We start from the raw sequence: 27,873 nt of genomic DNA, 5'->3' as shown, positions 1-27,873 counted from the left end.
GCCATTTGTAAAAAAAGAAAAAAAAAGAATATATATATATATGGCATACAAATATGTTTGAATAGTTTACTCATTCCTACCTTAAAATGTGCTGCTACTGCATAAAGAGTTGGCCTATATTATTTGTTGTTATTTTTTGTTAAAGTGTCTGATTCAGGACAGTAGATGCATATTTATCTTTTCACAAATGAAAAAAAGTGTGTGGGCATACAGTCAGTTTTGGTTGTTAGGTTGTAACCAATTTATCACCAGAAATAACAAACCAAACATTATAGAGGAATAAATGTTAAACATAGACCAGTACTTCATATAATATATATATATTCTTCATATTTAATTGATTTTCAAATTATAATTTGTCAAAAGACCGTGGTTAAAAATCACATTTATCCACCCACCATTTGTCTATTTAGATTAGATTTAAAATATATTATTATTATTATTATTATTATTATTATTATCATTCAGTTTATTATTATTATTATTATTATTACTATTATTATTATTCTGAGCTGGACAAATTGACGAATTTAACAGAAATATTAGCCGTGAACTATTATTCATTACACAGAACAGCAGCCGCCGCTATTTTGTAAAGTGGAGGATACGTTTCATAATGAGATCAAAGTGACCAATCAGCGTCTCTGTTACAGCTGTTGCTCCTCCACCGATCCAATAATGAAGCTCTATGTTCAAAATGCGGAAATACAGAAGGCAAAGGTAAGCGTCATGCAGTTGTTGTTGTATTGCTTTGATATTTTATGATATTGTTAAGTTAATCATCTGTCGCATTTTATAATATTTTTGCTTTAAACATAATCAGCGCCGTTTTTTTTGGCAGAGGATAATGCGGACGTCTACAAGAGTCACGTTTTTGATGATTTGCCAAATTTAATATGTACAGTGGACTCTTGCCGCCGGGTCTCACTGAATCTGACCTGAGCTCTGATGATGCTGATGAAGGGGATGCAGCAGAAAACAGAAAAGGCGAGCAGCTCTCACGTCAGTCAGACACAGAGCCACATTCAGCGTGTGCACAGGTTGAATGTAATAACACAAAAACTGGTTTGCACAATGATGCATTTGGGGATGATTGTCTTCCTGGAGTTTCCTTGGATAAGTGGCAAGTACGTGGATCTACTGTAGTTATGCATGTATGCAGTATTGAGAGAGAGTGCAGATCTTGCAGTGATCAAATGATGTATTGTTGATCTAATTGGGCAGTAGACAGTTAAAATCACTACAGTATAAACAAAGCAAGTTGCAGTTGGTTCATTCAGAATTTATTTTAATATCATTGTTTTTGTTATTGTTGCAGAAGTTCAAAGAGCTCCAGAAAGCAAAAGATGATCAGAGAATGAAGGAACCGCAAACAAAGCGGAAAAGGCGCCACAAGAAAGGTCATTATAACAAGTTTTCTTCTCATTACCTACCCATGCTCTTCTACTATATTATTTCTACTGATGTTAACAGTATCCTATTTATTCATTTCCATGCAAACATAATTCATGCAGCTTTGTTGATTTGTGTTTGAAAGGAATTTCTCTTGCAGTCACAATGCCAGGCACTTTGTTTTGGTTGTTGGGGTTAAACATGGGTGTCCAGTAGGATTTACTACAGTAGAACTAATATAATCCACAGGCATCATTGTTTGAGGAGATGAATAACACAATTTCACTCTTTCTCATTTGCCGAAATGCTTGTACATAACTTTTTTTATACGCAATGTATTAACATATTTTGTTTTTAAACAGGCAGGACACAGAATTGCGGCACTGAGCAGAAAAGGTATGATGGACAGTTATGGTTTGCTCCAAGACAATTAATGATGATTTCCATAATAGATCATTCCATCAATACATCAGTACATTAGTCAGCAGGTCATAAGAAAGACTATGAGAGATGTTGTGTAAACAACTCAAAGCTGAAACACATGTTCTTAGGCCTTACACACTTTTGAATTTGTTTTTCGGTGGTGAGGTGAATATGTACTGAATAACTCATATTAATATCAGGGCATTAAACTGTCCTCACATTTTAGTCTGAAGTGTATATGATGATTTTAAAGGGGTCATATGATGCTGCTAAAAAGAACATTATTTTGTGTATTTGGTGTAATGAAATGTGTTTATGCGGTTTAAGGTTCAAAAAACACATTATTTTCCACATACTGTACATTATTGTTTCTCCTCTATGCCCCGCCTTTCTGAAATGCGTCGATTTTTACAAAGCTCATCGATCTGAAAAAGCGAGGTGTGCTGTGATTGGCCAGCTATCCAGTGCATTGTGATTGGCCGAATACCTCAAGCGTGAGACGGAAATGTTACGCCACTTACCATACTGTGATGCCCTGTCAGGCCGGCGACGAGACAAAAACATTAAAACCCATTACAAAAGAGGCATTTGTTGCATCCAGTGGGGACATAATTACTGATTATAATGACTTATACTGTCTTTTTTGATCTTCAGAAATCATTCTAATATGCTGATTTATTATTAGAATTATCAACAGTTGTGCAGCCAAATATTTTTAAGTTACGCCTTCTTTCTTTGCGTGAACGTTTGGGCGGCGTTATGCAAATCTTCTCACATCGTGACGTAGACATGTGGGGTGTGTTAGAACGAGCCGTTTTAGGTAGGCGTGGCTGACTCTTAACTTTTATAAAGAATATCTCTTTGGATTTGAGACTTTAGTCTTTGCAACTTTACAGATCTTCTTTATGCACCAAGAGCTTGTAACACTCCAAAGAGAAAGGAAAAATTGAAATCGCATCATATGACCCCTTTAAATTCAAATATACTTCTGAAATGATTTATTTGTTCATTGACTGATGTTAGAAATATTGCATTTCCTCTTATCTAAAGTAAATGTGTTGTGATGTGACTTAAATTCGCAATTACAGATAAAAAAACAACAACAAAAAAACAACAACGGTAGGCTGGAATACGCTACACAGCCTTTGCACAGATTTTTGCCACAATTTACGGATTGGAATTGACAGATTTAGCTGAAAGCACGTAGTCTATGATGGGCACAGACTCATACATGTTTGGTATTTTGAGCCGATTTTAGAGCACATATTGATTTCATATGTCATGCATCTTCTAGCAACAAGGCACATGCTTCTGCGTGAGTTTGTTGTGTTTGGAACCACTTGAAAAGTCTGGTAGTGTGTGATCCATAGTTGTTTAGTGTATGGAGTTCAGATTTTTTTTTTTTAACCCTTTACGAAACCGGCAGCTGCATGCTGCTTAGTTTTTAAAATCTGTTCAGATCATTTCAGCCTTGAGGGAAAAGGAGGGGAACAAATTTTAGTACAAAATTCTTCAAATTTGAAACCTCCTGCCTATTTCACTGAACACACATATATTCCCAAATACTGACTCGCTCTGTAATCCACCAGTTATAGCAAAAAGTGATGTGTGCAGAAATAATTGAATCTCACAAAGTATACATGCTAGTCTTGGAGTGAATAATAATAATTAAAAGAAAGACTTGTGATACTGTGTCTTTGCCCAGGGAGCCTGAAGAGAAACGGGAGGAGCACTGGAAGGATCTCACGCAGTATTTTGGCATCAATGATAGACTCAAGCCGCCTCCTTGTAGCAGACCTCCTCTCATGGTAACAATGATTTCCGCCATCTTCCTCTACCACTCTGTGGGTGTCCTAATTCCACTCAGATGCTCAAAGCATTTTTATCCCACTGCCTCTCTCTGTTCTGTGCCTACTGTATGTGTAACTCGTAATTGTTTCCTCTATCAAATGTGAAAGACAGAGCGAGGAGGCGTCTTTTCTTCTGCATGACACTGAGCATAACAGAATAGATCATATTATATTTAATGATGAGATTACCTTAATCTTGACATGAGGATGTAGCTGCACTGTCTGTTCTGGTTGGTGTTTAATATTTCTTATATGAGGTGGATTTCTCCATTGAAAGCCACAGCACAATGGAGTCAAGAGCTCTCTGTAATGCTGTAATTCAGTGATAGGGAGGGGAATGCTTGCAAATCAAATACACTGGACAGCTTCTGTAACAAATATGACATTAAGATTTTCCCACTCAGATGCTGAAAGGGCATCACATGTTGTAGAACAGTTTCACATTTTGTTAAAAATGTTGCAGTAGAATCTTTGTTTGTTTCATAGCACTTCCATATTGCATATAATTACAGACAAATTCTTAATTTAATGTTAATGGGGTGATTCTTCTGTTAGTGGCACTTGAAATGACTTGAAATCTTGAAAAAATCAACTTCTCCAAACTGTATTTAAACAATTATCCCATGTTTGGATTTGGAATAAAGATCTGTTCATGGCTTTGATTAACTTAATTTTGGAGTTAATGGATTTTGGATATTGACATGTAAGTGTAATGATATTTCCACATTTTTGTAACATGAAAAGTTCTCAAATACTGTTTGATTTGGTAACAAACCTACTCTCAAGTCATGATAAAACATTTCTGATTTTCAAACATATTAACTGAAAACATGATTTGTATTTATTTAATTTTGCTTATTTTTAAAGTGCAAGGTAGATTGTAAGCCATTAAACCATTAAAAAGCTACTATAATGCATTTTATAATGACTTGAGAGTAGGTTTGTTACCAAACCAAACAGTATTTGAGAACTTTTCATGTTCTCAAATACTGTTTTAGTTATTTTCTTTAATTTACAAATTATTTTCTTTAAATTTATATCAGGGGAAAAGTGCCTTTAGTAGATGAATCTCCATTATGTCTTTGCTTTTAGTGTGCGCATATGGCTGCATTGTGCTGGAACATAAACAGTGATTTACTTCCTTTGTCTGCATAAAAACATACTTGTAAACAGACATTTAATAAATAAAAAAATCACCATATCAGCACTGGTTTTATGTCACTGTAGCTGTTAGCAGCAATAGATGTTTGTCTGTGGTGTCTGCACAGGTTTGCTTAGATATCGTTCAGCTCCGTTTCATTTAAAGCAATAATACTCTTTTTTTGCAGAATATGATTATGACCTGTACTTTGTGAGATGACAGCAGAATATGTAAGAGAACGAGGAATGATTCAAGAAAGCTGACTTTGTACATTAGCTCATAATTTAATTTCATCATGCAGGAAATTCATGATTAAATTTTCTATAAATAAGTCTCTTTTAGTGCAAAGCTTTGTAAACAGAACTAATTAATTTGTAACTTCAAGCCAATTTTGCAGTAATGCATTACTTATCATTCTGCAGCATTAACTTAAAACAGTTTTTGTCGTTATTTTAATTTGTAAATTGTCATGTAAGCAGAATGTTGGCAAATGTAATTTGTTTTAAGTAGGAACACGCTGCTAATTCAATTGTCCATATCGTTTAATGTTGAGCTCAAATAATTTTGCATTAGCAAGTTAAAATATTGGGTTATTGAGTTAAAATATTGTTTTGATTATATATATATCCAGTTGTCCTGTTAAATTAGACAGCTCTGCTGCCCCATTTTCCTTCACTTTCAAAGGCTATATCTATTTTGGATTAAACATTATTAAAGGGCTGAGCATATGCTGTGAAAATACATTTTAATAGAGTTGTGAGCGAGGCTGATTGGAACAGTCCCTCTGAAATGTTTACCCAAGCAGAATGAATATTATATGGCCCTTTCTGAAATCACAGTATGGAATATACAGTACATTAGCTCAGGAATAAATTACATCAGGATGTTCATACATGTATGTATTTTTTTTTTTTTTTTACCATAAGAGCAACAAACGCGTCTAGAATTGGTGAAATTTGTTGAAAATGAGAATGTTGTGTCTTTGTTTTGGGATTTGTCTTATGAAGATCCATAGTAGCAGACAGAGAGCTCTGCTCCACCAGTCCTGCTGCTTTGATGGAAATATTTAATTAAAGACCAACATTTATGTTTGGTAACCTCCTGTGGCTAGACAGATTTTTTGCCTAATATTTAATCAACCAACGATTTTCATTTATGAGAGGAAATCTACATATTTGTTGTAATGGCAATCATATTAAAAAAGAATGCCTGGGGGAGTTTTTAAGTTACTCTTTGATTTTTTTTTTTCTCATCCATCTCTTTTTTTATTTGAAAATCACTTCATTTTATTTTCCTCCTTCTCATCTTCAGTCAGGCCTGGAAAAGAGCATAGAGAGTGCCATTGCTGAAGGGGACTGTGGGAGGGCGGAAGAACTGAGTGACAGACTTGCTACTCGAGAGGTATGTTGCCCAGATAAGCCATCTCGTGGGGTTGGGGGGGCTTCAACTGTGACAAATTGAGCTAATGGGTCTGTGGCCATTTTGCCTGCAAAGACACAGAGGCTACAAACACACACACACACACACATCATTCGACTTGGGCAGAAAGTCTTGCAACCCTTTTACACTAAAGTTAATGGAAAGCCCTCCCCCAGTTTGAAGTACGGCAGTGTCTATAGAACTTTCGGTTCTGCCTTTTAATGAAGGCTACAATGCTTTCAACCCGAGCGCTAAAACATTTTCAAGGTGCCAGTTTTACACCTTTGAAGTGAGCTCATACCTAAATACAGTGCCTGCAGTTTTAAAAAGACACATTTTAGGAGTGTACGTAAGATCAAGCGCTTCGAAGCTAATTTGGCAGAAAATGTAACATTCGCACAGCTGTAATTGCAGTAAAAAGACATTCAACTTTTCTGAAGTTGGGGCAATCATAGCGGGCAATATTTTTAAGCCTCGCAACTTTGATTCAATGGAATCTGAAATGCATTCCACTAAATTCCGGCCTAAGCTTTGATTTCAGTATGACTGCATGGAATTGATGTTCACTGTCAACCTTAAAGAGTTTAGTACAGAAAAGTTTTTTTTTTGCAAATATCATGTATATTTCTTTTATCACTCTGCCCCAAACAGTGTTTTTTTTACTACAGAAGTGGTCTGACAATAGAACAATTCTGCAAATACTGGGATTTTTATAGCAGGTGTCAGTCTGCACACACACAATAAACAAGCTTTGTTGCAATTTCATTATGATATATTGCACAAAGCGCTAATTAATCTTTGTTATTAACTTTATATTTATGTTAACTAAATGGTTTGTAGGACTCATTCTGTAAGTCCATTTTTGTGATAATAATTTTCTTTTACGGCTTATTGCCATACTGCAGCTGAAGCTATTCCTGTTTTTAAATTTTCAGTTTCTGCAATAATTAATTTTCTATTAAGATTAATTTTATAGTTTTATTGTTGATAAAAGGTCATGCTTCGATAAAGCTCTCCCATCCATCTAATTGGGAGGAGCAGCGTTAACCGTGTTAGCCTCAAATATTAGTTTCCTACGTAATCAATTACAGCTTCTGTTCCTCTTGGTGTAAATGTGAAAATTACACCATTTACTCCACACTAATGAAATCATATTGTGATGCTGTTGATTATTGATGTGAATCAGTTCAAAGCAAGGTGATAATCATGCTCCTAACAAGCGTAGCGCCATGGGAACAAACACTAAATAGCTTGATAATGCTAACAACAGGCCCTTGGTTTAGGCAATTTTCTTTTGAGAGTCTTTACGCAGTAATCCATACAGATGCCACTTACGCTTATCTCTGGAGTATCTTTGTGGTTTTATCTTTTTCTTTCCCAGGTAGACGGAGACATAATAACCGTTTCTTTGGAAACCATTCTCGGAAACATTTCATCATTACGTGGGCTTCATTGTGATGCCACGCGTCTATATCAGCCCTCGCCTTTGTTCTTCTGTTTGGTTGAGAATGGCAGATTTAAGCATTCCTTCACAGAGAGTTTATCTAGACTTCAAAAGCAAGTAAAGAATTTCAGAGATGCCATCATGCTGTATAAATGCTTGCAAATGACAGCACTGAAATGTTTAAGGTTAGTCCCTCTTATCAAATAACACTGCTGTTATTATTTTGGCATGGCTTGCAGGTAAAAACACAAATACAAACTGCATGGCTTTTGTCTTTGTTTGACTTACCAGGACCATGTTGTCACTGAAAGCTTCTTACAGCATCAGTGGATTTGAGCAGACTTAGCAGTCTCAAATCTCTCGCTCAGCCAGACAGCTAAAGTCTGCCTCTGACAGAACACTGGCAGTGGCTGTGCAGTAATGCCACTGCTAGCTGCTGTATTGGTTCTCCACTAAAAACTGTAAATTACAATTTTCGCCAGGTAATGTGCATTTGTCATCTTCTGGACATGTCCCTAATGCTCTATAGATTGATTTAGCGTCTCTCATGAAGATGTGGGTATGAAAGATTTTCCACCATTTATCCAAAGTTTCAGGGTAACATCATTCTAAGTTGTGCAATGATAGAACAGGAAGATCATTTCTGAAATTTGAAGGGTTTCAGATTTAGGTACATGAGTTGCACCATTTGTTATTGTAGCCATACATTATGGCTGAATGTATGTGCCACTGTAGCTACCTATATACTAATATTTAAAAGTTTAGGATTGGTAAGATTTAAAAAAAAATTTGTGGAAACCCTGGATTCTTTGAATAGAATAAAACTGTGCTAATTTTACACACACTTTTTGAATATTGAAAATATATCTTCAATGTCACGTTTGATTAATTTAAAGGGTCCTTTGTGCATAAAAGTATTATTATTAAAAAAAATTATCAATAGTTGGTTCAGTAGTTGGTCTTTTACCACTTTTGTTTGCTAATCAATAGGCCACTGCTCTCTTTTGTGCTTTGATCTCTTTTTTTTTTTCATGCAACATTTACTGTGAATTAAACACAAACTGGATAAACAGAGAAATATGTTGCCCCGGTTCAAGGGTCCTTGGGGGCAATTTGGATATTAGTGAAGCATCTTATGCCCTAATTTCTAATCCGGCTAGTATTCATTATCACAGTGCTCCGTGCGGCCACAGAGCACTCTGCCCAGGATAAATGTTGCTGCAGACATAATGAAATAATGCAGTGAACAACTAAACAGTCAATAATCCCAACTGTGGCAAGCCTCAATTTCAAGGTTCTAATAATATTTGTGTCTACTGATATATGAAGTATCATATGTTCTGTAATATGTTTACATGCTAATACAGCGTTAAATGAAAGTGCTCAAAAGTCAATGAGACAGTGATATACTAAAGGTCTTGTGATATTATTTAAGCAATTGTTTTTGTCCTCGAGAATGATCTTTATAAATTATGCCTGTGCTTGAAGTATTTTATTGGTCATAACCTATTTATCCTCTGGAATAAATATTTTTTCTTTTTCTCTCAACTCAAACGTTTTTATGCTTTATATGTAAAAATCTCCAGTTTGGAAACGTTTATATGTAGAGGAATTATTTGTGCAGCTTGTTTAATCATATAATATTTTCCCGGTTTCCTTTAATCTGCAAATTAAAGCAAATTTGTTAAAACCTCCTTTGAAGTTATCCTAAAAAGTGTGTGATATGTGGGCTTTTGTCTTTGTCTGGGTGTTTAAACACAAATGTGGATAGTAAAGGTTCATTTGAGATTTTCCTTTCATAAAAGAGTATTCAAATATTCTGTAGAAGGTTTAACTCTTCTTTTGGTTTTTGATTCACAAAGTGTTTTATGCATTTGTGTAAAAGGTAAAATCTTTTTAATTGATCAGAATTAAATACAGCATTATCAAATTCTTCCCTGCATATCCTCTAACAAAAAAAATAAAATAAAAAATACAGGTACCAGTTAAAAATACTTCAGCAAACTGACCTTTAAAGCTAGGAACATTTTGGCTTCATGATAATATGAAGTACACTGTTGTCTTGTGCTGTTCTGTCATATATATATATATATATATATATATTTTTCTTTTTAATAAATCTGCAAAAATGTCAACAATTCTGTGTTTTTCTGTCAATATGGGGTGCTGTGTGTACATTAATGAGGAAAAAAAATTAACTTAAATGATTTTAGCAAATGGCTGCAATATAACAAAGAGTGAAAAATTTAAGGGGGTCTGAATACTTTCCGTACCCACTGTATATATATATATCGTCCCAAAGGGCATATGTGCATAGTTGGAGGAGTTTCAAGTCTTTAATGCACTTTTACGATATATATATTTTTTATAGATGTGCATTTGTTCAGATCTCTGTATCTGTTGCTGAACATTTTTGAATATTTATTAAATGTGTTAGATTTACATTAAATCCACTTTTATCTTTAGGGACTACAAAAAGCTTAATACAAGATTAACAGTGTAATAATCGGAAGTCCAATGTTTAAGATAATGAATAATTTGATGATTTGATAATATAATTAGAATTTCTAGCATAATTTAGTTTACTAGTCAAAGATTATGCCAAAGCTTTGATTGCTTGGAACTTAATATTGTTTTTATTCTGACTTTTAGATTCATGTTTTTTTTTTAGATGTTTTTTATTTTGAACAGCTTTTGCCTGTAGAGAATGAATTACTTGCGCCAACTTATTTTTAAGGGGTTTCATTTAGCCTTCTAAGCACATTTAATAACAAGAGCTCCAGTCTAAGTCTAACTGAGCAAGACTAAACAAAGGACTGTCACACTTTATTATTTCCTACAGTTTTCCTCTGCCCTGATCACAAATATTAGCTCCGCATTACCACTTCAAAACTGAGACTTTTTCATCTTGAGCGGTGGGGGGTACTGCGTCCATTTCAAGTTCTCCAGGAGTCAGACAATATGAAAATGATTAAAAGACGGAGACATAGTCTGAAAAGGAGTTGTTGGAGGGGGCAAAAAAGATAAAGTCGGGCGAGTGAGCGGGAGTTCATTAACATAGGCACATATATGCCTTTCAGTATGCGACTTAGATGCTCACTTTTCTTTTGCGTCACAGCCAAGATAATGCATTAGAATTGCCGTTAGTTCACCTATTAAATGTGTTGCATTGCCATTTCCTTTATCAGCCTTCATCTCTGACCAATCAGCTGGGGTTTTGTTCTAATATGCTTTTGAAGTACAGCATGTCTCAGTAACTACGAACAGATCTCTAATGACAAGGTTCTCTGAAAGTTTGCCTTTGTGTGTTCTTTACGGGGTGTCATACTGTTTGAAGTGCCATTATTGCAGCTAGGTCAAACTCATTGGTAGAGACCAATCCAATTAAAATGCACTGGTTTGACAGCTTTTGTGAAAGAAGTTAGTCTGCTTTTGCATAGGCTTGCTAAGGCTTATTGCATTAAACATAATGTTTGTCTATTTTTTTTTTTTTCACCCAATTATTAATCATCTTAACATCTTTTTGTCTGATTTTGAAAGCTGTATGTTTAGGTATTTTTAGCCCTTATCTTCATCGAAAAACCCCATCTGTGCAGAAACACAAGACCGGCTCTTCCTCCTGTGCGGGCCCCTCTGGCAACAAGAAAACTGCTAAGTGCTAAACTCTCCTCTTTGTTCAATTTTCTTTCAGCATTAGCAATTTATCACAGAATGAACTTTTGTTATATCTGTAGATGACTCACTTTAAATTTTTGCCCATTAATTTTGAAATGGGTCCTAAGCTTTTATCAAATGCTGGGGAATCTCATTTGGATTATTGTATTTCATTAATTACTTGATAGACAAAGCATACTTTTCAATGTAGATTTTTTGTGCTGTTTAATTAATTAGCATGTTTTCTCTTTTAATTAAAGCCATTTTTTTCGAATTAAAGCCCACAGCAAAACACATATGTAATTTGTTTGTAATTAGCCCTTAATTGGTGGTAGTGGAAGCTTAGCACCCTCGTTTCCTTTTTTTTCCTGATTGCCATTTTATTGCCAGTCAGTCATTAATTAAACTGTTTTTCTAATTAGCTTATAAAACTGTTGATGGCACATTATTGTAAGTGTGAGTTCAAAGCTTGCTAATAAGCCTTGCCTGCTCAGAAGAGGGAAGATAATGAAATGCGCACAAAGCCAGCGAACTTTCAGACTTTTTTCCACTCCCTTGTTCCCTGAAGATGACAGTCTTATGTATCTGGAATCAGATTATTGGGGCTGAAACATAGAGAAGCGCATTATACCGAGAGCTTTTCCAACTAGATCCCCCTCAGAGAGGCTGCTTCTCTGTATGTCTTGTAATGCTGTTTGTCAAGTTGGTGGCAAGATTACAGGAACTCCTTGTCTTATTTCCCCCACCACCCCCCTGAGACTGATAAGCTGTGTTAAATGGATCTTTCACTGTATACAAGGATATCAAATGTAGGACTCTCAATATGTCACTTTTGTTGAGAGGATTTCGTCTCCTCCGCTTTAGTGTAGATGACACAGGGTATTGTCACGGGAGCGTGGCCTGTTTCTTTTCATTCAGGCAATGCAGTGGTTTTCTTGAGAGTTCCCTTGGCATTGTTTTAATGCAAGCCGTGATTATTACAAGCTGTTTAAACTTAACCCATTTGGCATGGTAAAACAAAATTATGGTGTTATTGATTTATTGGTACTGCTAGTGCAAAAAAATGTGAGATGTAGTAATTAGTTTTCCATCTATGTACCTAAAATGTATGTAATTCTGTAATATTCTCATGTAAGTGCAATTTTATTTATTTATTTTTATTTTTGTGTAAATTGGTGCTACGCAACTAGAGAAACCCGAGAAAATGCACTGTGGTGAAAAAAGGTTAATTTCAGCACCCACAATGCAAGGGGCTCGATCAGACTATCTGGGATACAAAAATGTGAAAGTACAATCTGTCCACCAGATGATGCATTTTACCTCTTTTGCTGACAAATAAACAGGTGTATCTTGGTACAGGCAACACAGAGAAATAATACACATTGTTAATTTACTTATACTACAGATAGAGTTTTCAACCAGATTTGTATTGTTACACTGTTAAACTTAACTTTAATTAATCAATTGGTCATGTCCACATCTTATGAATTTTGTAGAGGGAAATTTAAATGTTAGCTAGTAGCATTTAGAAAGTAGTGTAAGTACAAACCACACATAAACAACCTTAACTGGATACTTATTCCAGTCTTACATGTTATATTGGCATTAAGGCGTGTTTGTGTTTCACTTATTTTACAGAGTGAATGTTACGTGTAACTATTGTATAAGCCAGTATACAACTGTAGGAGTTTTAATTGTTTGCAACCCTTGCTTTTTCAGTATGTGTGTGTGAGTGAGACAGCCTGGGTTATAAATGCAAGCTCCAGAATTTATTTAAAACCTATTTTAAACAGCTGCAAGTAAATCACTGGATTTTATTTTTTTTTCACAAAGAATATTTATTTATTTATTTCAAAGCTATTTTTTAAGTTATAAAAAAATATAAATTATTTCAAAGCTTTGTCTGCTCTGAGTTTGCAAGCCGTTATTGTCATATAGTTTGCAACCGTTGTTTTCATATATTTGTGGAAGGCTCAAAAATTACAAAATTATAAGGAATGATCAGCGCTTTGAAATCAGGTAACAGGCATTGTAAATTTATGCAGAATGCTTATATTGCACATTAATTTGCAAGCTACTTTACAGCATTTGCCGTGGCAGTCGAGGATCTACTATACATTACCAAGTGGGTTCTGCACCACTGTTGACTTAACCCACCTAGTGGCCCCAAGTTGCAGTTACAGTGCTGAGCAGAATGAATTCATCCCTCACGGACCTTTCAAAGGTCATGTCATTAATGGTGCTAAATAAACCCAGCACTGAATAAGGCTTTGCCAAGTACTGGTGTAAATGGCGCACAATACCTATAAAGAGGAGAGAAGAGAGGTAAATGACAATGGAAATGCACTGAATGTAATTCTTACGGAAATATGGGAAGGTTTAGTATGACTACCTAGAACAAAGAGCACAAGCACTTTTTGTTGTGTATGTTATCCCCCCCCCAGCCCACTTTTTTTTCTTTTTTGGATTGTGATTTTCATTCCTTTTTTTCCTGCCCTGCATTTTTTCTCTGTGCCCGCATTTGATGTGAAAGGATTTGGCACTAAGTCACAAGAGAGGGAAAAGGAGGGGGGATAAGGATGAAAAAGGAGGGAAAATCATGAAAAGTAGATCAAAAAAGTAAATGAAAAATAATGTCATATTACTGAAAATATGAGAGGCTAATTTGTGCCGACTTTTTGCTAATTTTGTTCTTGCCACAGAAAGAAGTGCTGTCACCTGCTCTGCGCTACACTGATGACAGTGCCAGTGATCCATGAAATAAGCTGCCGCCGGCTTTGTTCTGATAAGAATGAACAAATCTGCACAATGTACTGTGCTCCGAATCTCATTTTCATACTTGCATACAGGCTAAAAGAAATAAGCTGTTTGCAAGGCTTGATTAATCAGACATTTGAGAGCTTTTTTTCCTTTTTGTCTCTTTGATCTGTTCAGTCTCCTAGGTAACTTGCTTGACATTAATGTTGAGCCCCAGTAAAGACAATCGTGGATAGTAGACTGGACTGATTAAAAAAAAATTAAGACCTTTAATGCTTTGAATATAGTAATGTGTGTGTGAAAATTGGGGTGTCCCGGCTGGAAGAGCGAAGGGGGGCTTTATTTTGGTGGCGGGGGCAAAATTTGGTTAAAGCTGGAGTGGATGTGGGTAATCCTTGTGTCGAAAACGCAGATAAATCTCAAGATTTAAACCTCCTGAAAGCAAAAAAAAAAATCCTGTTTTGTTGTCTCGAAATGCTGCTTTTTTACCCATGACATTATTATATATATTTTTTTTAATAAAGCTTGTTTGCGATCTGGGCACGCTTTTCTGCTCGCGATAGCTTTAGCACCTATTCCGCTTAAACGCGCCTCTCCAAAAACACCCTGGTGTGAATTATCTGCGAGCGGATCTGCGCTAAACATGGGCATGATCACCCATTATAATTTCCCTCTCTGCGCTGACTTGCTAGAAAACATGATTTATGGCTCTTAAAACCTCGAAAAAAATGGCAAGGATTTAAAAAAACTGTCATAGTGTGTTAGCTTCAGGTTATGCAGACGCCTTTACAAATCTTCCAAGTGCCTGTATAGATGAATGCCTCGAGGGCCCAGCCGGAACCCCGCTCTCTCAGCCTGCTAAAGGCCTTATCTTAAATCCAAGCAAAGTACCATTAATCTTTTTGAAAGACCTTTATGGCTTTTAATGTATCCCAAATTAGAACATTTTACACCCTTGGTTCCTGAAATATGGCGATAAAAAGCCTTTAGAGTTTAATTTCTCCTTCCTGCTCGCTCTGACCTGCCTAATCCCAGCATGCATTAGGAGATATTTTAGTTTCAGTCTTTCTAATAAAGTTTATCCCACTTAATTATAATTGAAAATTTTTTTTTGAAACACTCTTGCTCTCTCCAGGTTTTTTCGAGCCTACAAATGGTGGCACATTTCCTCATTACCAACTGAGTTTTTTGTGTGTTCCCTCTGATTGTGTTCTTTCACTGTTCTAAAAAATTACCCTCATATAAAAAAAAAAAAAAAAGGGTTTACGATTGTCCGAGTGTTTATCAAAGTTTTTTGCGGTCCAATAATAAACCCATCCCGGGAGTGATAGAAAAGGCCCGGACTCCTCTTTTGTTTCCTGAGCCCTCTGTGTCACTCTGGCTATTGGAATTAATCTAGCCACACCACACTCATTTCCCCTCACTGATACCGCCGACATGTGCCTCTCGCCCTCCTCCATTCATTTAGCCATCCTAAGTGCGTGCACTGCAATTTTCAGAATTAAAAGTCCTCTTTAGATGAACGGATTAAGTATATGAGATAATAACATTAATTATGCACATCCATGCTGAGTGGTGGAACAGAGGGTTGGCTGTCCTACTTCTATCTATGAACCGCAAATTCTTTTTTTTTTTTTTTTTTTGAAACTCAAGCATGTGTGTGTCCCATCAGTGATGAAGATATGAATCGGAGGCATTCTTCGAGCACCACCTTGACGCACTGGCAGGACTGGTGAGGTTTGCCAGGCAGACTGATTTTCTCCTGCTAATGGAGCTTGTCTCTGTCTCCTTCTCAATAGCTGGCCGTGAAAATCGCACAAGCCGCCGATTGCCGTGACTTCACCCGCACCAAACAGGAAGCGGAGGCTTCCAGGGCAGCCCGAAAAAGGAGGAAGCAAATTGCTTGGGGGTTTGTTGTCTTTTTTTTTTTTCTTTCTTCTGTTCGTCCCTGGTGCTGATACCCTGCAGTTTCATTAAGTCACTCTGCATTTCACACTTTAAATGTCCCCTCTTTCCTGGACATGCTGCTGTGTGTTAACTCATGTGTGTTCACTAGAGCTTTCTAATGAGTATGTGGATGCGGCTTATCTTTTTGGTTAGTCAGTCCCTTCAGAGGGTCTCTGAATGCCCATTGTGAGCTTATAGCTACGATTATACTTTTCAATTCAGTTTTTGCATTGCCTGCAATTATATGCAACCATATTTATCCAGACTAATCTGTATTTCTGCTTTGATTTATTTTTCTTTGTATTGCTTTTATGTTTTTTCTCAAATTCCCGATTATTTTGAGTCAAATTTGTCACATTCACTGCATTTTTTTTTGTGTGTGTGTAATTTTAGGTTTGAAGCAAAGAAAAGATGGGAAACCAAAAGCAATATGGGATTCATGTGACATTCACTGCAGTTGATGAGTAAAGATTTGGCATGTTGATAATTGTTTATAGAGGTAATCTTTTTATAATACAGTATTATTGCATTCAAATTTCCTGTTTTGTCATTTAACATTTTATTTCTTTCTGAATCAGTTTTTTGGTCAATCATTCAGATTTGTGGGTCATTTTTTTATGTAGCTAAATAAATTCCATAAGCACACCATTATTGTTAGATTGGTCGTTATTGTATGTATTTTCATTTTTTTTTTCTCATAATTAAATCTGGCGCATACAGCTGTGCACGCCATTTATTTACTGCCGTAAGTGGGTTAATCAGGAGCCGCTTATTTTCTTCCACGGAGGTATGGAACGAGAGAAGAGAAAGGAGAGATTAGGGGCCTAATGCAATGTACAGGATAATATGCAATAGGATTTGCCTGGGCAAAATGAAATTTGTAGGCTGTAAGGAGGTTTGAGCAGTCATAAACAAGGAGTTTAGTCGGGTTCGAGTGTGAGATGACTGTGTGTGAGGGAGAAAGAGAACGAGATGGAGAATGGTGTGTATGACACTGGACTCAACACATGATGCATCTTTGAGAGGACAGTGAACAGTGCACATTTTTATAAGCCTGTCTGTTAGATAAGATTCAGTTGACTGCACTTTCCAAATATGAGATTTATTTATTTCTGTATAGAATGTATAGATATTATTCTATTGGTATAATTACTTTAAAGGAATAGTTCCTAAAAAAAAAAAATCCTAAATCTGCTATTATATTTGTTCCAAACCTGTATGATTTTCTTTCCTCCAAGGAACTCAAAAGAAGAAGCTTTAAAAAATGTTAATGTTGCCCATTTCCATAAAATGAAAGTGAATTGGCACCAGGGGCAGTCAAGCTCCAAAAATGCACAACAAAACACCAGTGAAACATAATAGAAGTAATCCATATCCATATTTTCAATTTTTCCAAAACTTCTGAGGATATGTTATTGGCTTTCCTTGTGTTGAAAATAGCAAAAAACACATGATGAGGGTAAATAAATAATGACAAAATTTGTAGAATTATTTATTTTATTTTATTTTATTTTTAGCAGGATGATTCTTTATGCCTAGCACCTTCCTTTTTAAACATCCCTCCCACCTCCACGGCTCTGTCTTGTGAGGTCATTAGCGGGAATGTGGAAACTCACTCACTTGATTTATGCTCTGCTGGCCTGAGGCGGTGACATCTGTAATTTTAGGGCTTTGACATACCCACCCTGACAACAGCCAACTGACAACTGTAGCACAAACTTGTCAGTGCTGCCTCAAGGCAAGGTGTGTGGTTTCAGCCCTGCCAGTTACCACGGAGACATCTCACTGAAAGTAAAGCACCGCTCTATTGTAAATGCCTTCTTTAGTATATCAGTCAAATTGTGGTTAATAGATCACTAGTATGTGAAGTCTTATACCGTGTCTACAGCGGATGCAAGGATCTAAAAGACAGTAGAACCCATTATAATCAGTGATTCTCTCTATACTGGATGTGGTGCGGCACGAGACGATACAACACGACAAATCCCCGACAGTAAACTGATGCCTCGTTCTGTTTCTGACGTTCTCCAAGTGCCTGCGCTACTTCTGACATGGAGGACAAATGGATTTGTTGCGTCCAGTGTAGATCACTTCTAGCTGTGATGCGAAAATGGTAACGTTTAGTGTAGACACAGTGTTAGAAGTTTGCAGGCCAGTGTTTCCAATGATTCTTTCTGATAAAAACCTTAAAGTCTTTTAGAATTTATTCTGAAGAATCTAGATCTGAATACATTGAAAAGTTAAGTTCTGTTAGATATTTAATGACTGCAAAGACTGAAATTCTCCAAGGAAAAAATTACATCATCTTTCGGACTATGTACTGAATTTGATGAAGAACCCAACGATGAATAATGTTGTTTGACAAAAATTGATAAAGAAAAATGTTTACTTGGTTACAAAAAAGTTTTGTTTTAAATGTTGTTTATTTGAACTTAAAATTTTCAATCCCACAAAAATGTGTTGTTTTCTTTTCTTTTCTGAAGGATCATGTGATACTGAGGACTATAGTAATGGCTGCTGAAAATTCAGGGTTGCATTCACAGAAAATAATACAATAGAAAAATGGTATTATAAATTGTAATTATATTTCACAATATTACTGTTTTACTTTATTTCTGATCAAATAAATTAGTGAGCAATAAAATACCCCAAACCTTTTAATCATAGTGTATGCATATTCAGATGTAGTGTTAGTCTTCAGTATATGAACATTCCGTATCATTTATATCTGGTAATTATCTATTCTGTATTCTGTAATCAGATAGCTCTGTAAAGCATTACAGTATTTTTTATGAAACTTGCCTTGATTTATGCATATTTCAATAACTCATGCTTACACATATCACAAACATCTCAGAATGTGTTTAGAACATGTCCAAGGCTAAACCGCATCGCATCAGTCTACCATTAGTCATCTAGGTCTTTTTGTCTTTAAGGAGGGCACATGTCATCACCTGTGAGGTGCTAATTACACTCATCTTGCAGAAGTCTTCACACTGAATGTCTCCTCTGCTGAAAGATTACATCTTTTCACCATTCCAGAATTCCAGGCCTTGCATCACTGGACTGAAATTCACACACATTTACAACGCAAAGGCTTGTGCAAAATATTTGTATTGTTGCATTGCGCAACAGCCTGAAGAATGTTTCCAACAGTGTTGTGAGGTTTGCCAGAGACATTTATAATTATTAGGTATAAAACACACTGTCAGTCAGTTTTTGTCTTGAAGTGGTAAGTGATGTTTAAAGTTAATGCAAATACAAATTATACTATATAATACGTGACCCTATATAGTTTCCTACAGAATTTGGGAACTTTTTGTTGCAGCAGGGGAGATAATATCCATATATATTTATACACTACTTCTTGAAAGTTATTTTAAATTGTAATAATATTTCTCAATATTACTGCTTTTACTATATTTTTTAATAAAATAAATGCAGCCTTGGTGAACATAAGAGACCTTTCAAAAACATTGAAAGGGCCACAATATTTTGAATGGTAGTGAATATATACTGTATATAAGAGTATGAATAGTTTATTCATTCACTGATATGACTGAAAATAATAACTTGTTCAGTAAGTGATGTTTATTCAATAACTGCTGGATTCAGTTCAGTGATGGATTTGCCAGACTAATTCAAAGCGGAACTTGTCTTTTTTTTAGATATTCATGAAAAGTATCATAAAAATAGGCTCATAGAAAAAAAAAAATGTTTTGGTAATCACGCTACGTTGATTGAGCTGTATGTTTTTGATTCAACAAAAAGAACCAATTCATAAGAGTCATGTTTGTGTATCAGAACAAAATTTTTGTGTGCAGTTTGTGAGTTTTTTTCCCATGATTCACAGTCTTTATTGCATGACATTCAATACAGACTGTGAACTCTCATTCAAAATTCATTGTTTTTTTTCTTAAATCTGTGTATCTAGCATTTTCTTTAGGTTTCTTAAGTTTTAATGTACATTTTTGTCCACCACAGTTGCTCAGCAATGGGATGAAGCAAGTAGAATCTATTAAGCCGTCCAGTATTCTCGTGGTACAGTACCTTGCATCCTTTTGGTCATTTAAAACCAATGGCAAAAATATTGAAATATGGCACATGAAATCATTTGTTCCAGTAAAAACCGAGCAATGATTTGTGTGAGCAAAACCTGCACCACACTCCTCAGCCTTTTGAAAATAACCTGTACATCATTTACAGTAATCCCATGTCCTCCAGGAGTCCGGAAGGAACATGCATCTGCTGAGAAGCTAGTGTCGAGCAGCATACATAAACCATTTCACCATGAGGAAATGCTCGAGACTGGCTTTGAGAGAACATGACCATCCTTCCGCTTAGAGGGGTGGCTTGACGGCTCGGTTAATCTCTTTGGACATGGCACAAAGCCTTGAGCTGTGCGTTTGTAGCATCTAAAGCAGGACAATCCGCTTGTTGACGTCTTGTAGTTTTGCAGCTTGTGCAGCGTTTTTTAACTGCAGGCCAGGCTTGCACCTTGACCCGTGTTGATTTGTTGTGAAGCGCAGAGGAAAACTCTTGATGCACATGTTGAAACACTTAAGGGGGGAAAAAGGTTATTGTTAGGAAAAGAATAACATAAAAAAAATTAAAAATCTGAGACACCAATCCTATTAGATGCTTGAACGTGGCTACGGTGCGTTGAAATCCAGGTTTTTGCCGTGAAGGAGACATACGGATGTGGTAATCCCTCTTCACTAGAAACCTGCCTCACTTGAGGAAAAGAGCATGTAAACAGAAATACAACAAGTGGAACCTTGAGGACAAAATCACAGCCGAGATTCCCTAGATAAGCTGTGTTCAGCATGTCGAACAGTGTGATTAACACTGTTAATCTGTTAATCAATTTAGCTTCGAACCAATTAAACGTTTTGTTGTGTTCGTGTGCGACCAGGCACTGCTAGCATTCATTTCACTGTAAGACAGGAAAAGAGGAGCTGTCTGCGAGGATGTTGATATTTTCCTCCGCTGATTTAACGACCCGCTTAATTCCGCCGTATCCGCGGCCCTCGCAGATGTTTTGCAGTTTTAATTAGTGTAATCATCGCTCTTGAGAGAGGCCAGGAGGTCACTCAGCGGGCCTTGCTTGTCAAGATGCTCAGAATAATAACAAAAGACGTGTCATTTATTCTGTCGCTGCGTTCATTAAATAATTATATGTGTCAAGACAAAAGATTCGTAATCAGTCAGGAGAAGAAAAAAATAGACTCATTACAGAGTCAAATGAACCTCAAGAAAATGAGTTGGACTGTTTATGTTACTGTAGCGGCAGTATTTCAAAATCATTAGATGGATATTTTCTGAAATTATCTGCAAATTTTGGATGATGAGGGCAGAAATATTCAGAAAGGTAGTACAGATAAAGACTTTAGTGTCTTATGACAGAATTGTATGAATATATGTACATCATCTTGAGAAAAGTTGTCTTTTCAGTGACCTTTACAGAAACTCAATCCCAGTTTGTCGTTTGTTTAATATACAATAAAATACAATGTCGGTGGAGGCCAAATTATGAACATTTGTTACTTCAAATAGTATTTAAATCGATAAATTCCCACAGCAGCTTGCAAAAATGAGATGGTAGTATATTTGAAAGTTTTTGTTAACCATCTAGATTACTTTATGCTCTGGTAACGAGGACAAGCAGACAATATACATTGATTAGATTTTTTAAAAAGTGCAAATGCAATTTCTGTATAATTAAAACTAAGCTGTACTTTGGCTGAATATTAATATGGCAACATGGGAAACAGAAAATTGTATTTTACTTTGAAAGCACTTTAAATGCTTTTATTATCATCTAAAAATAACTCGTGAAACAAACTGGAAATGAACTTCCAATTAAAATTATGGTATCTTTAAATGAAATAAATGTTCCCTAGAACAAATATGCTGAATGCGCAGACATAATGCTCTCTCATCATTAAAAAATAATGACATATTGCGTGTTATCTGAATTAATTAACTAATCTTCATGAATATTACACAGTTCTTTTTAGTGAAATTAGCTAATGAACACAAATGCAATATAATCTGTGAAACTAGAGCAAAAGTACTGCATTTCAGTATCTTTTGAATCACTAGCTGACCCATAATTTAGAGAATAAGACAAAAGGTTTCATTTTAAGTTTGGAAAACTCCTCCTTTTGCAGAAAATTTAATTTCAAGGCTTTTTTACATTCATTTCAACCAAAAGAACTTGTGACCCTGTGAGAACTGCCATAGAGTCGCTCAATGGTCAAGCCACTGCAGTTCCTGCCTGTGTAAACACACCTGCAGTGAATGATTCACCTTCACCCTCAGGGCTCTGACACCACTGACCGAACTAGAGAAATGCCCCTGTCTTACAAATGGACACTAAGCGCTCGCAAAAGCCTTCAGGGGATCTGCCCAAATCATCTTAAGTGACGTAATTACCATTAGCTTGATTTGTCTTTGTAGCCGGGTATGGTGAAGTGAACGCTGCTGTGGAAGCCGGAGGGAAACCTTTAGCCTTTTTCATTGGGGATACAGTGTCTACTTGTAGAAAAAAGTTATTCCTTTCCCAAGCTTATAATTACAAAAGTTAGCTTGATTAGAAATAAAATGGGCCGCGTTGTCCTAGCAACTTAAAGGGGTCGTATTATGCTTTTTCACTTTTTCAACTTTAGTTAGTCTGTAATGTTGCTGTTTGAGCATTAAAAAGATCTGCAAAGTTACAAAGCTCAAAGTCCACACACTGGCCCAGCTAACCAATCACAGCACACACTGGCCCAGCTAACCAATCGCAGCACACACTGGCCCAGCTAACCAATCATAGCACATTTCGTATTTCAGAAGGCGGGCTTTCATTTGATACAGGAACTATTCGAGCCGTTCATGCCAGACTGGAGAGAGAGGTGTTGTAATAATGTAAAATATGTGAAAACAAATTCGTTTTTCGAACAACCTAGTATGAGAGCCTGTTCTAGTACACCCCCAAAACAAAATCAAGACTGTGTAAAAGAGCATAATAGGACCCCTTTAAAACATGTTTTGGCAGGGCCACATAGTGAAATAGCCTTTGATGATGAAAAAGATGCCATCAAACTGGTTTAAAGCAAGTCTGGAGAAACAAAGAAAAGGAAAAAGTACTTGGCGAAACAAATTTGGACAGACCGGTGTATCAGCAAGTTCTAACAAATGTCTGAAAATTACACTTGGCAGCAAGCGAAACAATTTATATTGCATGTATTATAATCAACTGGGTCATTAAATTTCTTGGAGTAGCTGTAAGTCTGTGGTGGTGTTGTGTAGCCGCGCTTCTCTGAGTTACGGCAGCGTCAGTGTTTTCATGTCGAGGGCTGAGCTTACTTTCAGTGTAGACCTGATGAGTGCTGAACCAATTTGTCTCCGAACCCTTAGGAACTTTGCACAACTCTCCAAAGTAATTCCCTCACTTCTAGCTGCCTAAAACCTTAGCACAAACAATAGCAATGCTTTGTAAAAGCCATTCTAAAACCTCTGCCAAGCATAATTTAACATTTGAATGACAATAGGCCACTTAACACAGCTTAAATTATTTCTTTGCACTATCAGCTACTTGACTGGATATGTGTTGTAACTGCACACTATCATTAACTGCAGAGTTTATGAGGTAGTCCCTTATCAAAGGCTCTGCACCACAAGTTTGGGTAGGAACTATGCTGAACTTTCTGTTTTCTCTCTGAGGTAGAAACTGAATAACACAAATCACATATTTCATGGTGTGAAAGAGCTGGTCCTGAGGGAATCCCGAGTCGTAATTTAGTTGTTTTGAATATTTGCAATCATTTGTACAACTCGGATTGCTTAATTCACGCGTCGCAGTCATTATTTTAAATTAAAAGTCTTGCCGATATTTTTGTATGTGTATCTGTGTGTATTCAACCTGATCGTAACAAAAGAAAGGACAGTGATTTGTAAAGAGCTAAAAATGAAACTTCTGTCATTTAATCACCCTGTCATTTCAAACCGTGTTCATTTTTATACAGTTTTTTTGTATTAAGTCATTTTTGTCTTTTGACAAAAGTGTTTTTCATTCATATTCATTAATTTCAGTGAATGTTACTCCTGTCCAAGTTGCACTTTTCTATGCAATGTACGTGCATGGTGTTTGTGGCTCTCCCTGATTTCCATCCACTTTCATGATGATGATTTTTATTTTTGTGGTAACTATCCCTTTAACTATTTCAGTAAAACGTACCTTCTTTTTCGTGATGAATATATACTACAGTTTGAAAGAAAGATATGATCTGAAGACATATTTAGCAGGGACACATTTAACTTTCTATTAATCAAAGAATACTGGAAAAAAATTAAGAAATTCACTAAAATATTAAGCAGTTTTCAACATTGGTGCTCAAAACATTTATTATTATTATCAAATCAGCATATTAATATATATAGAAAACAGTTGTTTTAAATTGTAAAAATATGTCACTCTATTATTGTTTTTGCTGTATTTTTATGAGATAAATGCAGCCTTGGTGAGCATAAGAGACTTTTAAAAACATGAAAAAAATCTTACCAACCCCAAATTTTTGAGGGCAGTATAGTTCAGATAAATATACTGTACAGAATAATTGTATTTACAGGTGCAGCCAATTTATTTCCCCAAAATCTGTCCATTTAAAACATATTTACAGTCTGTGAAGCTAAAATCAACAAGCACGAATTCAAAGTTTTGGCATGGTGTCCTTAAATCAATGTGTCCTTAAACCAACTAAGTATTTCCAGCTTAGGACTTATTAAAAGTCCAATGACAGATGTGTGGGCACAGAAACGGGCCTATTTCATTAGCTTTGCTATAACTGATATAATGCATGCCTGCATTAATCCTTTATGTCTGAGAGGAAAGAGTGGACTAAATGAAGTTCTCGGTTCTCTAAACTAAGCTTGTTCACAAACACACTAGAACGCTGAATGCTAAATATCTGACGTCATGAGGCTTAACAGCATTAGGCCTCTGTTGTATATGCAGGAACCAGTACCGGCGCTCTGCTCCGCTATTCTTTTGGAAAGCCCAGATTTAATTAGTGCATAAATCCCCTGAAAAATTCATGAATTTGCCTTGCCCCTCGTTGCAAATGACTCGGGCAGTGGTGTGAGGCTTGCAGGTCGTCCCAATAAAGCAGGGTCACGCATGCAAATGCTCGCACACGCACACACACACATTCAAAGTAAGAAAGAGAAAAGAAACAACTGTTTATGTAAATAGGGGCTGTGTGTTTACTTGATGGAAGAATAGCAGGGCCCTGGTCTCCCTGTTCAGCTTAGCAAGTCCCAGCCAAAGGGGACCTCTCACCAGCAACTCCAGCCTTATTAAACTGATTACCAACTCCAACTAATTAATCAGAAACGAGGAGGAAGCAGTGTGCGTCGCTCTCAGACTCCCCCCTTTCTCTCTTTCTCTCCGTCTCCTGGTCCAAACCCCCCTCCTCCACTTTTCTCAGCTCCCCTTTTCTCTCGTCTCTTTCCTCGGCTGTGATTGAAGTAAAGGAACGGTTATTTTTCATGCATCATCAGAACTGGTGGGATGGGAGGACGAGTAGTAATTACCTTACACAAACAAGGCCGAGATTGCCTGTGAAGCCACCTCTTTATTTTAGCTGGTGAGGAGGGAAGTGGGTAGAAGGGGGGAGGAAGGGAAAAGGGCCACATAATGACTTCAAAACAGAAGTACAAATGTGCCTCTTCAAGAGGATGTCGATTCTTTTATTTGAAAACACGTTTCCTTAAAGGGATAGTTCACCCGAAAATGAAAAATTGTCATCATTTATTCACCCTCCACTTGTTCTGATCCTGTATGAATTTCTTTCTTCTGTTGAACACAAAAGAAGTTATTTTGAAGAATGTGGGTAACCAAACAGTTGACCGTAGCCATTGACTTCCATAGTATATTTTTCAATACTATGGAAGTCAATGACTACAGTCAACTATTACCAACATTCTTCAAAATAAGTTCTCTTGCGTTCAACAGCTAAAAGAAATTCATACATGTTTGGAAAAAGTGGAAGGTGAGTAAATGATGAACTATCCCAAGCAACCTGTAACTTCCAGGATGAATTAAAGGGATAGAACACCCAAACATAAACATTCTGTCGTCATTTGCTCTAAAGCACATGACTTTGTGTTCTTATGTTGAACACAAAAAGAGACATTTTGTAATAAAAAAGGCAGAATCACCTTAAAAATTATAATAAAAAAGGTAACATATTACAATAAGGTTCATTTGAGTTTAAAAAAATGTTTTTATATATATATATATATATATATATATAGCTAGAACAAACTACTGAACAGTTATATTTTTATTAACTAATGTTAAAGATTAGTACATACTGTAACAAATGTGTATTGTTCATTGTTAGTTAACTAATGTGACTTTAAAGGCACAATATGTAAGATTTTTTTTAAATTAAAATATCCAAAAACCACAATGGACAGACGAACCTGGACTGTGTATTTGTTGGACATTATCTCGATGGAACTCTCATCTTCTCGTTGTTTTAAAGTCACAATATGTAAGATTTTTTTATTAAAATATCCAAAAACCACTAGAACAGTGTTATATATTTTGCCGACTTGTGTACTTACATTATCCCAAATGTTTAGAAGAATATTTAAATCCAGAGAAATAAGCAATTTTAACTAGTGACACGGACCGTGTCCATAGTGTCATTGTGTTGCCTGCCAATGACGTCATAACCCCTCAATTTCCGAAACACCAAAGACTCTTTAATATATTATGTGTTTTATTAGACAGGTGACGACCGCACAGAGTAGCATTATAACAGAACTTTCAAATGTATGATAGCGCTGCTTATTTTCCCCCCACATACGCACGACCGGAAGGAGTCTCTTTGTTTATTCTGAATACGCGCCCTGTAGCGGCGAAAATTACATATTGTGCCTTTAATGTGTGTGTGTGTGATACAGACCAACATTCACATTGTCATTCACTGAAAATCCTGCTCTAGTTCTTCTTGCCATGTTCATGGGAGTTCTCAAAAGAGAAGCAGCATTGTCCAATTGGTGAACAGATCGTTCTTTTGAGTCAGATCATTTCAGAGAATCAGTTGATCTGGGTCAAAAAATCCCAGTCTGAATGATTTGTTCATAAATTGTAGTTATATGATTCTTAAATTCAACTCACTGATTCAGTGTTTCATTTGCAGTGGTTAATAGCTCTCTGGAGAGTTTGATTATGAGTGAATAATTTTTGGTCATACAGGTATTTTCTTTAAACTGTTTAGTTATTGTCATAATGTAAAATTTCTCCTTTTGTGTTTCACCGAAGAACGTTTTTAAATGACATGAAGGTGAGTAAATAATGGCAGTAATTTCATTTTAGGGTGACTCATTTATTCCTTTAATATTGGTGTGCATCCTGGCACCATTTGTTCCTTTTTGTAAACTACAACAATTTAAAAAAACACACAAACACTACAGCATGCTCTTCCAATATTCCCTCGGTTCCAAAACCTTTGCCATTGTCAATGTGTTTTCCCAACACGTTTCTCTGGAGACCAGACTAACACAGTCTTTTCTTCGAGCAGCCAATCTCTTAAAATGCCAAGTGTAACTGGGTACCCTACTGTTCCTAATTAAAGCATGATTAAAGAGCAAAATGAAGGATTCCACAAAAGATGTATTCTCTCTCCCTCTCTCTCTTTCTCTGTCTCCGTCTCTCTCTCTTCAAGGAGTTCAGATTAATCCCCATTGGATGTAGTCGAACCATTTATGCATCCCTCTTCTTCTGTTTATCAAATAAACCCAAGTAATTAGAGACTTTAGATAAGTAGGCTAAATGGATGCCCACCCTG

At 36.2% G+C, this 27,873-nt stretch overlaps 1 protein-coding gene across 1 annotated transcript; it reads left to right on the top strand.

Annotated features, from left to right (window-relative positions):
- Nucleotides 1-652: 652 nt before the first annotated feature.
- LOC107733786 (protein FAM204A-like) lies at nt 653-16,686 on the top strand. Its single transcript, XM_016545579.1, has 8 exons — nt 653-720; nt 842-1,127; nt 1,319-1,400; nt 1,755-1,788; nt 3,521-3,623; nt 6,118-6,207; nt 15,880-15,989; nt 16,421-16,686. The coding sequence occupies exons 2-8, from the start codon at nt 897-899 to the stop codon at nt 16,470-16,472; spliced, it is 702 nt and encodes a 233-aa protein (XP_016401065.1). The 5' UTR covers nt 653-720; nt 842-896; the 3' UTR covers nt 16,473-16,686.
- The last annotated feature ends 11,187 nt before the right edge of the window (nt 16,687-27,873 follow it).

This window comes from Sinocyclocheilus rhinocerous, unplaced genomic scaffold (genome assembly GCF_001515625.1).
Source record: "Sinocyclocheilus rhinocerous isolate Xijiao unplaced genomic scaffold, SAMN03320098_v1.1 scaffold789, whole genome shotgun sequence".
In the NCBI taxonomy this organism is placed as follows: domain Eukaryota; kingdom Metazoa; phylum Chordata; class Actinopteri; order Cypriniformes; family Cyprinidae; genus Sinocyclocheilus; species Sinocyclocheilus rhinocerous.
Note: the sequence above shows the minus strand (reverse complement) of the source record. Positions and strands in the feature narration are given on the sequence as shown.

Excerpts from the sequence above, each read along its gene's own strand:
- LOC107733786 (XM_016545579.1), top strand. The coding sequence starts at position 897 with ATGTACAGTGGACTCTTGCCGCCGGGTCTCACTGAATCTGACCTGAGC. Across the intron at positions 1,128-1,318 it reads TTTCCTTGGATAAGTGGCAA|AAGTTCAAAGAGCTCCAGAA; the intron begins GTACGTGGATCT and ends TTATTGTTGCAG. Across the intron at positions 3,624-6,117 it reads GTAGCAGACCTCCTCTCATG|TCAGGCCTGGAAAAGAGCAT; the intron begins GTAACAATGATT and ends TCTCATCTTCAG.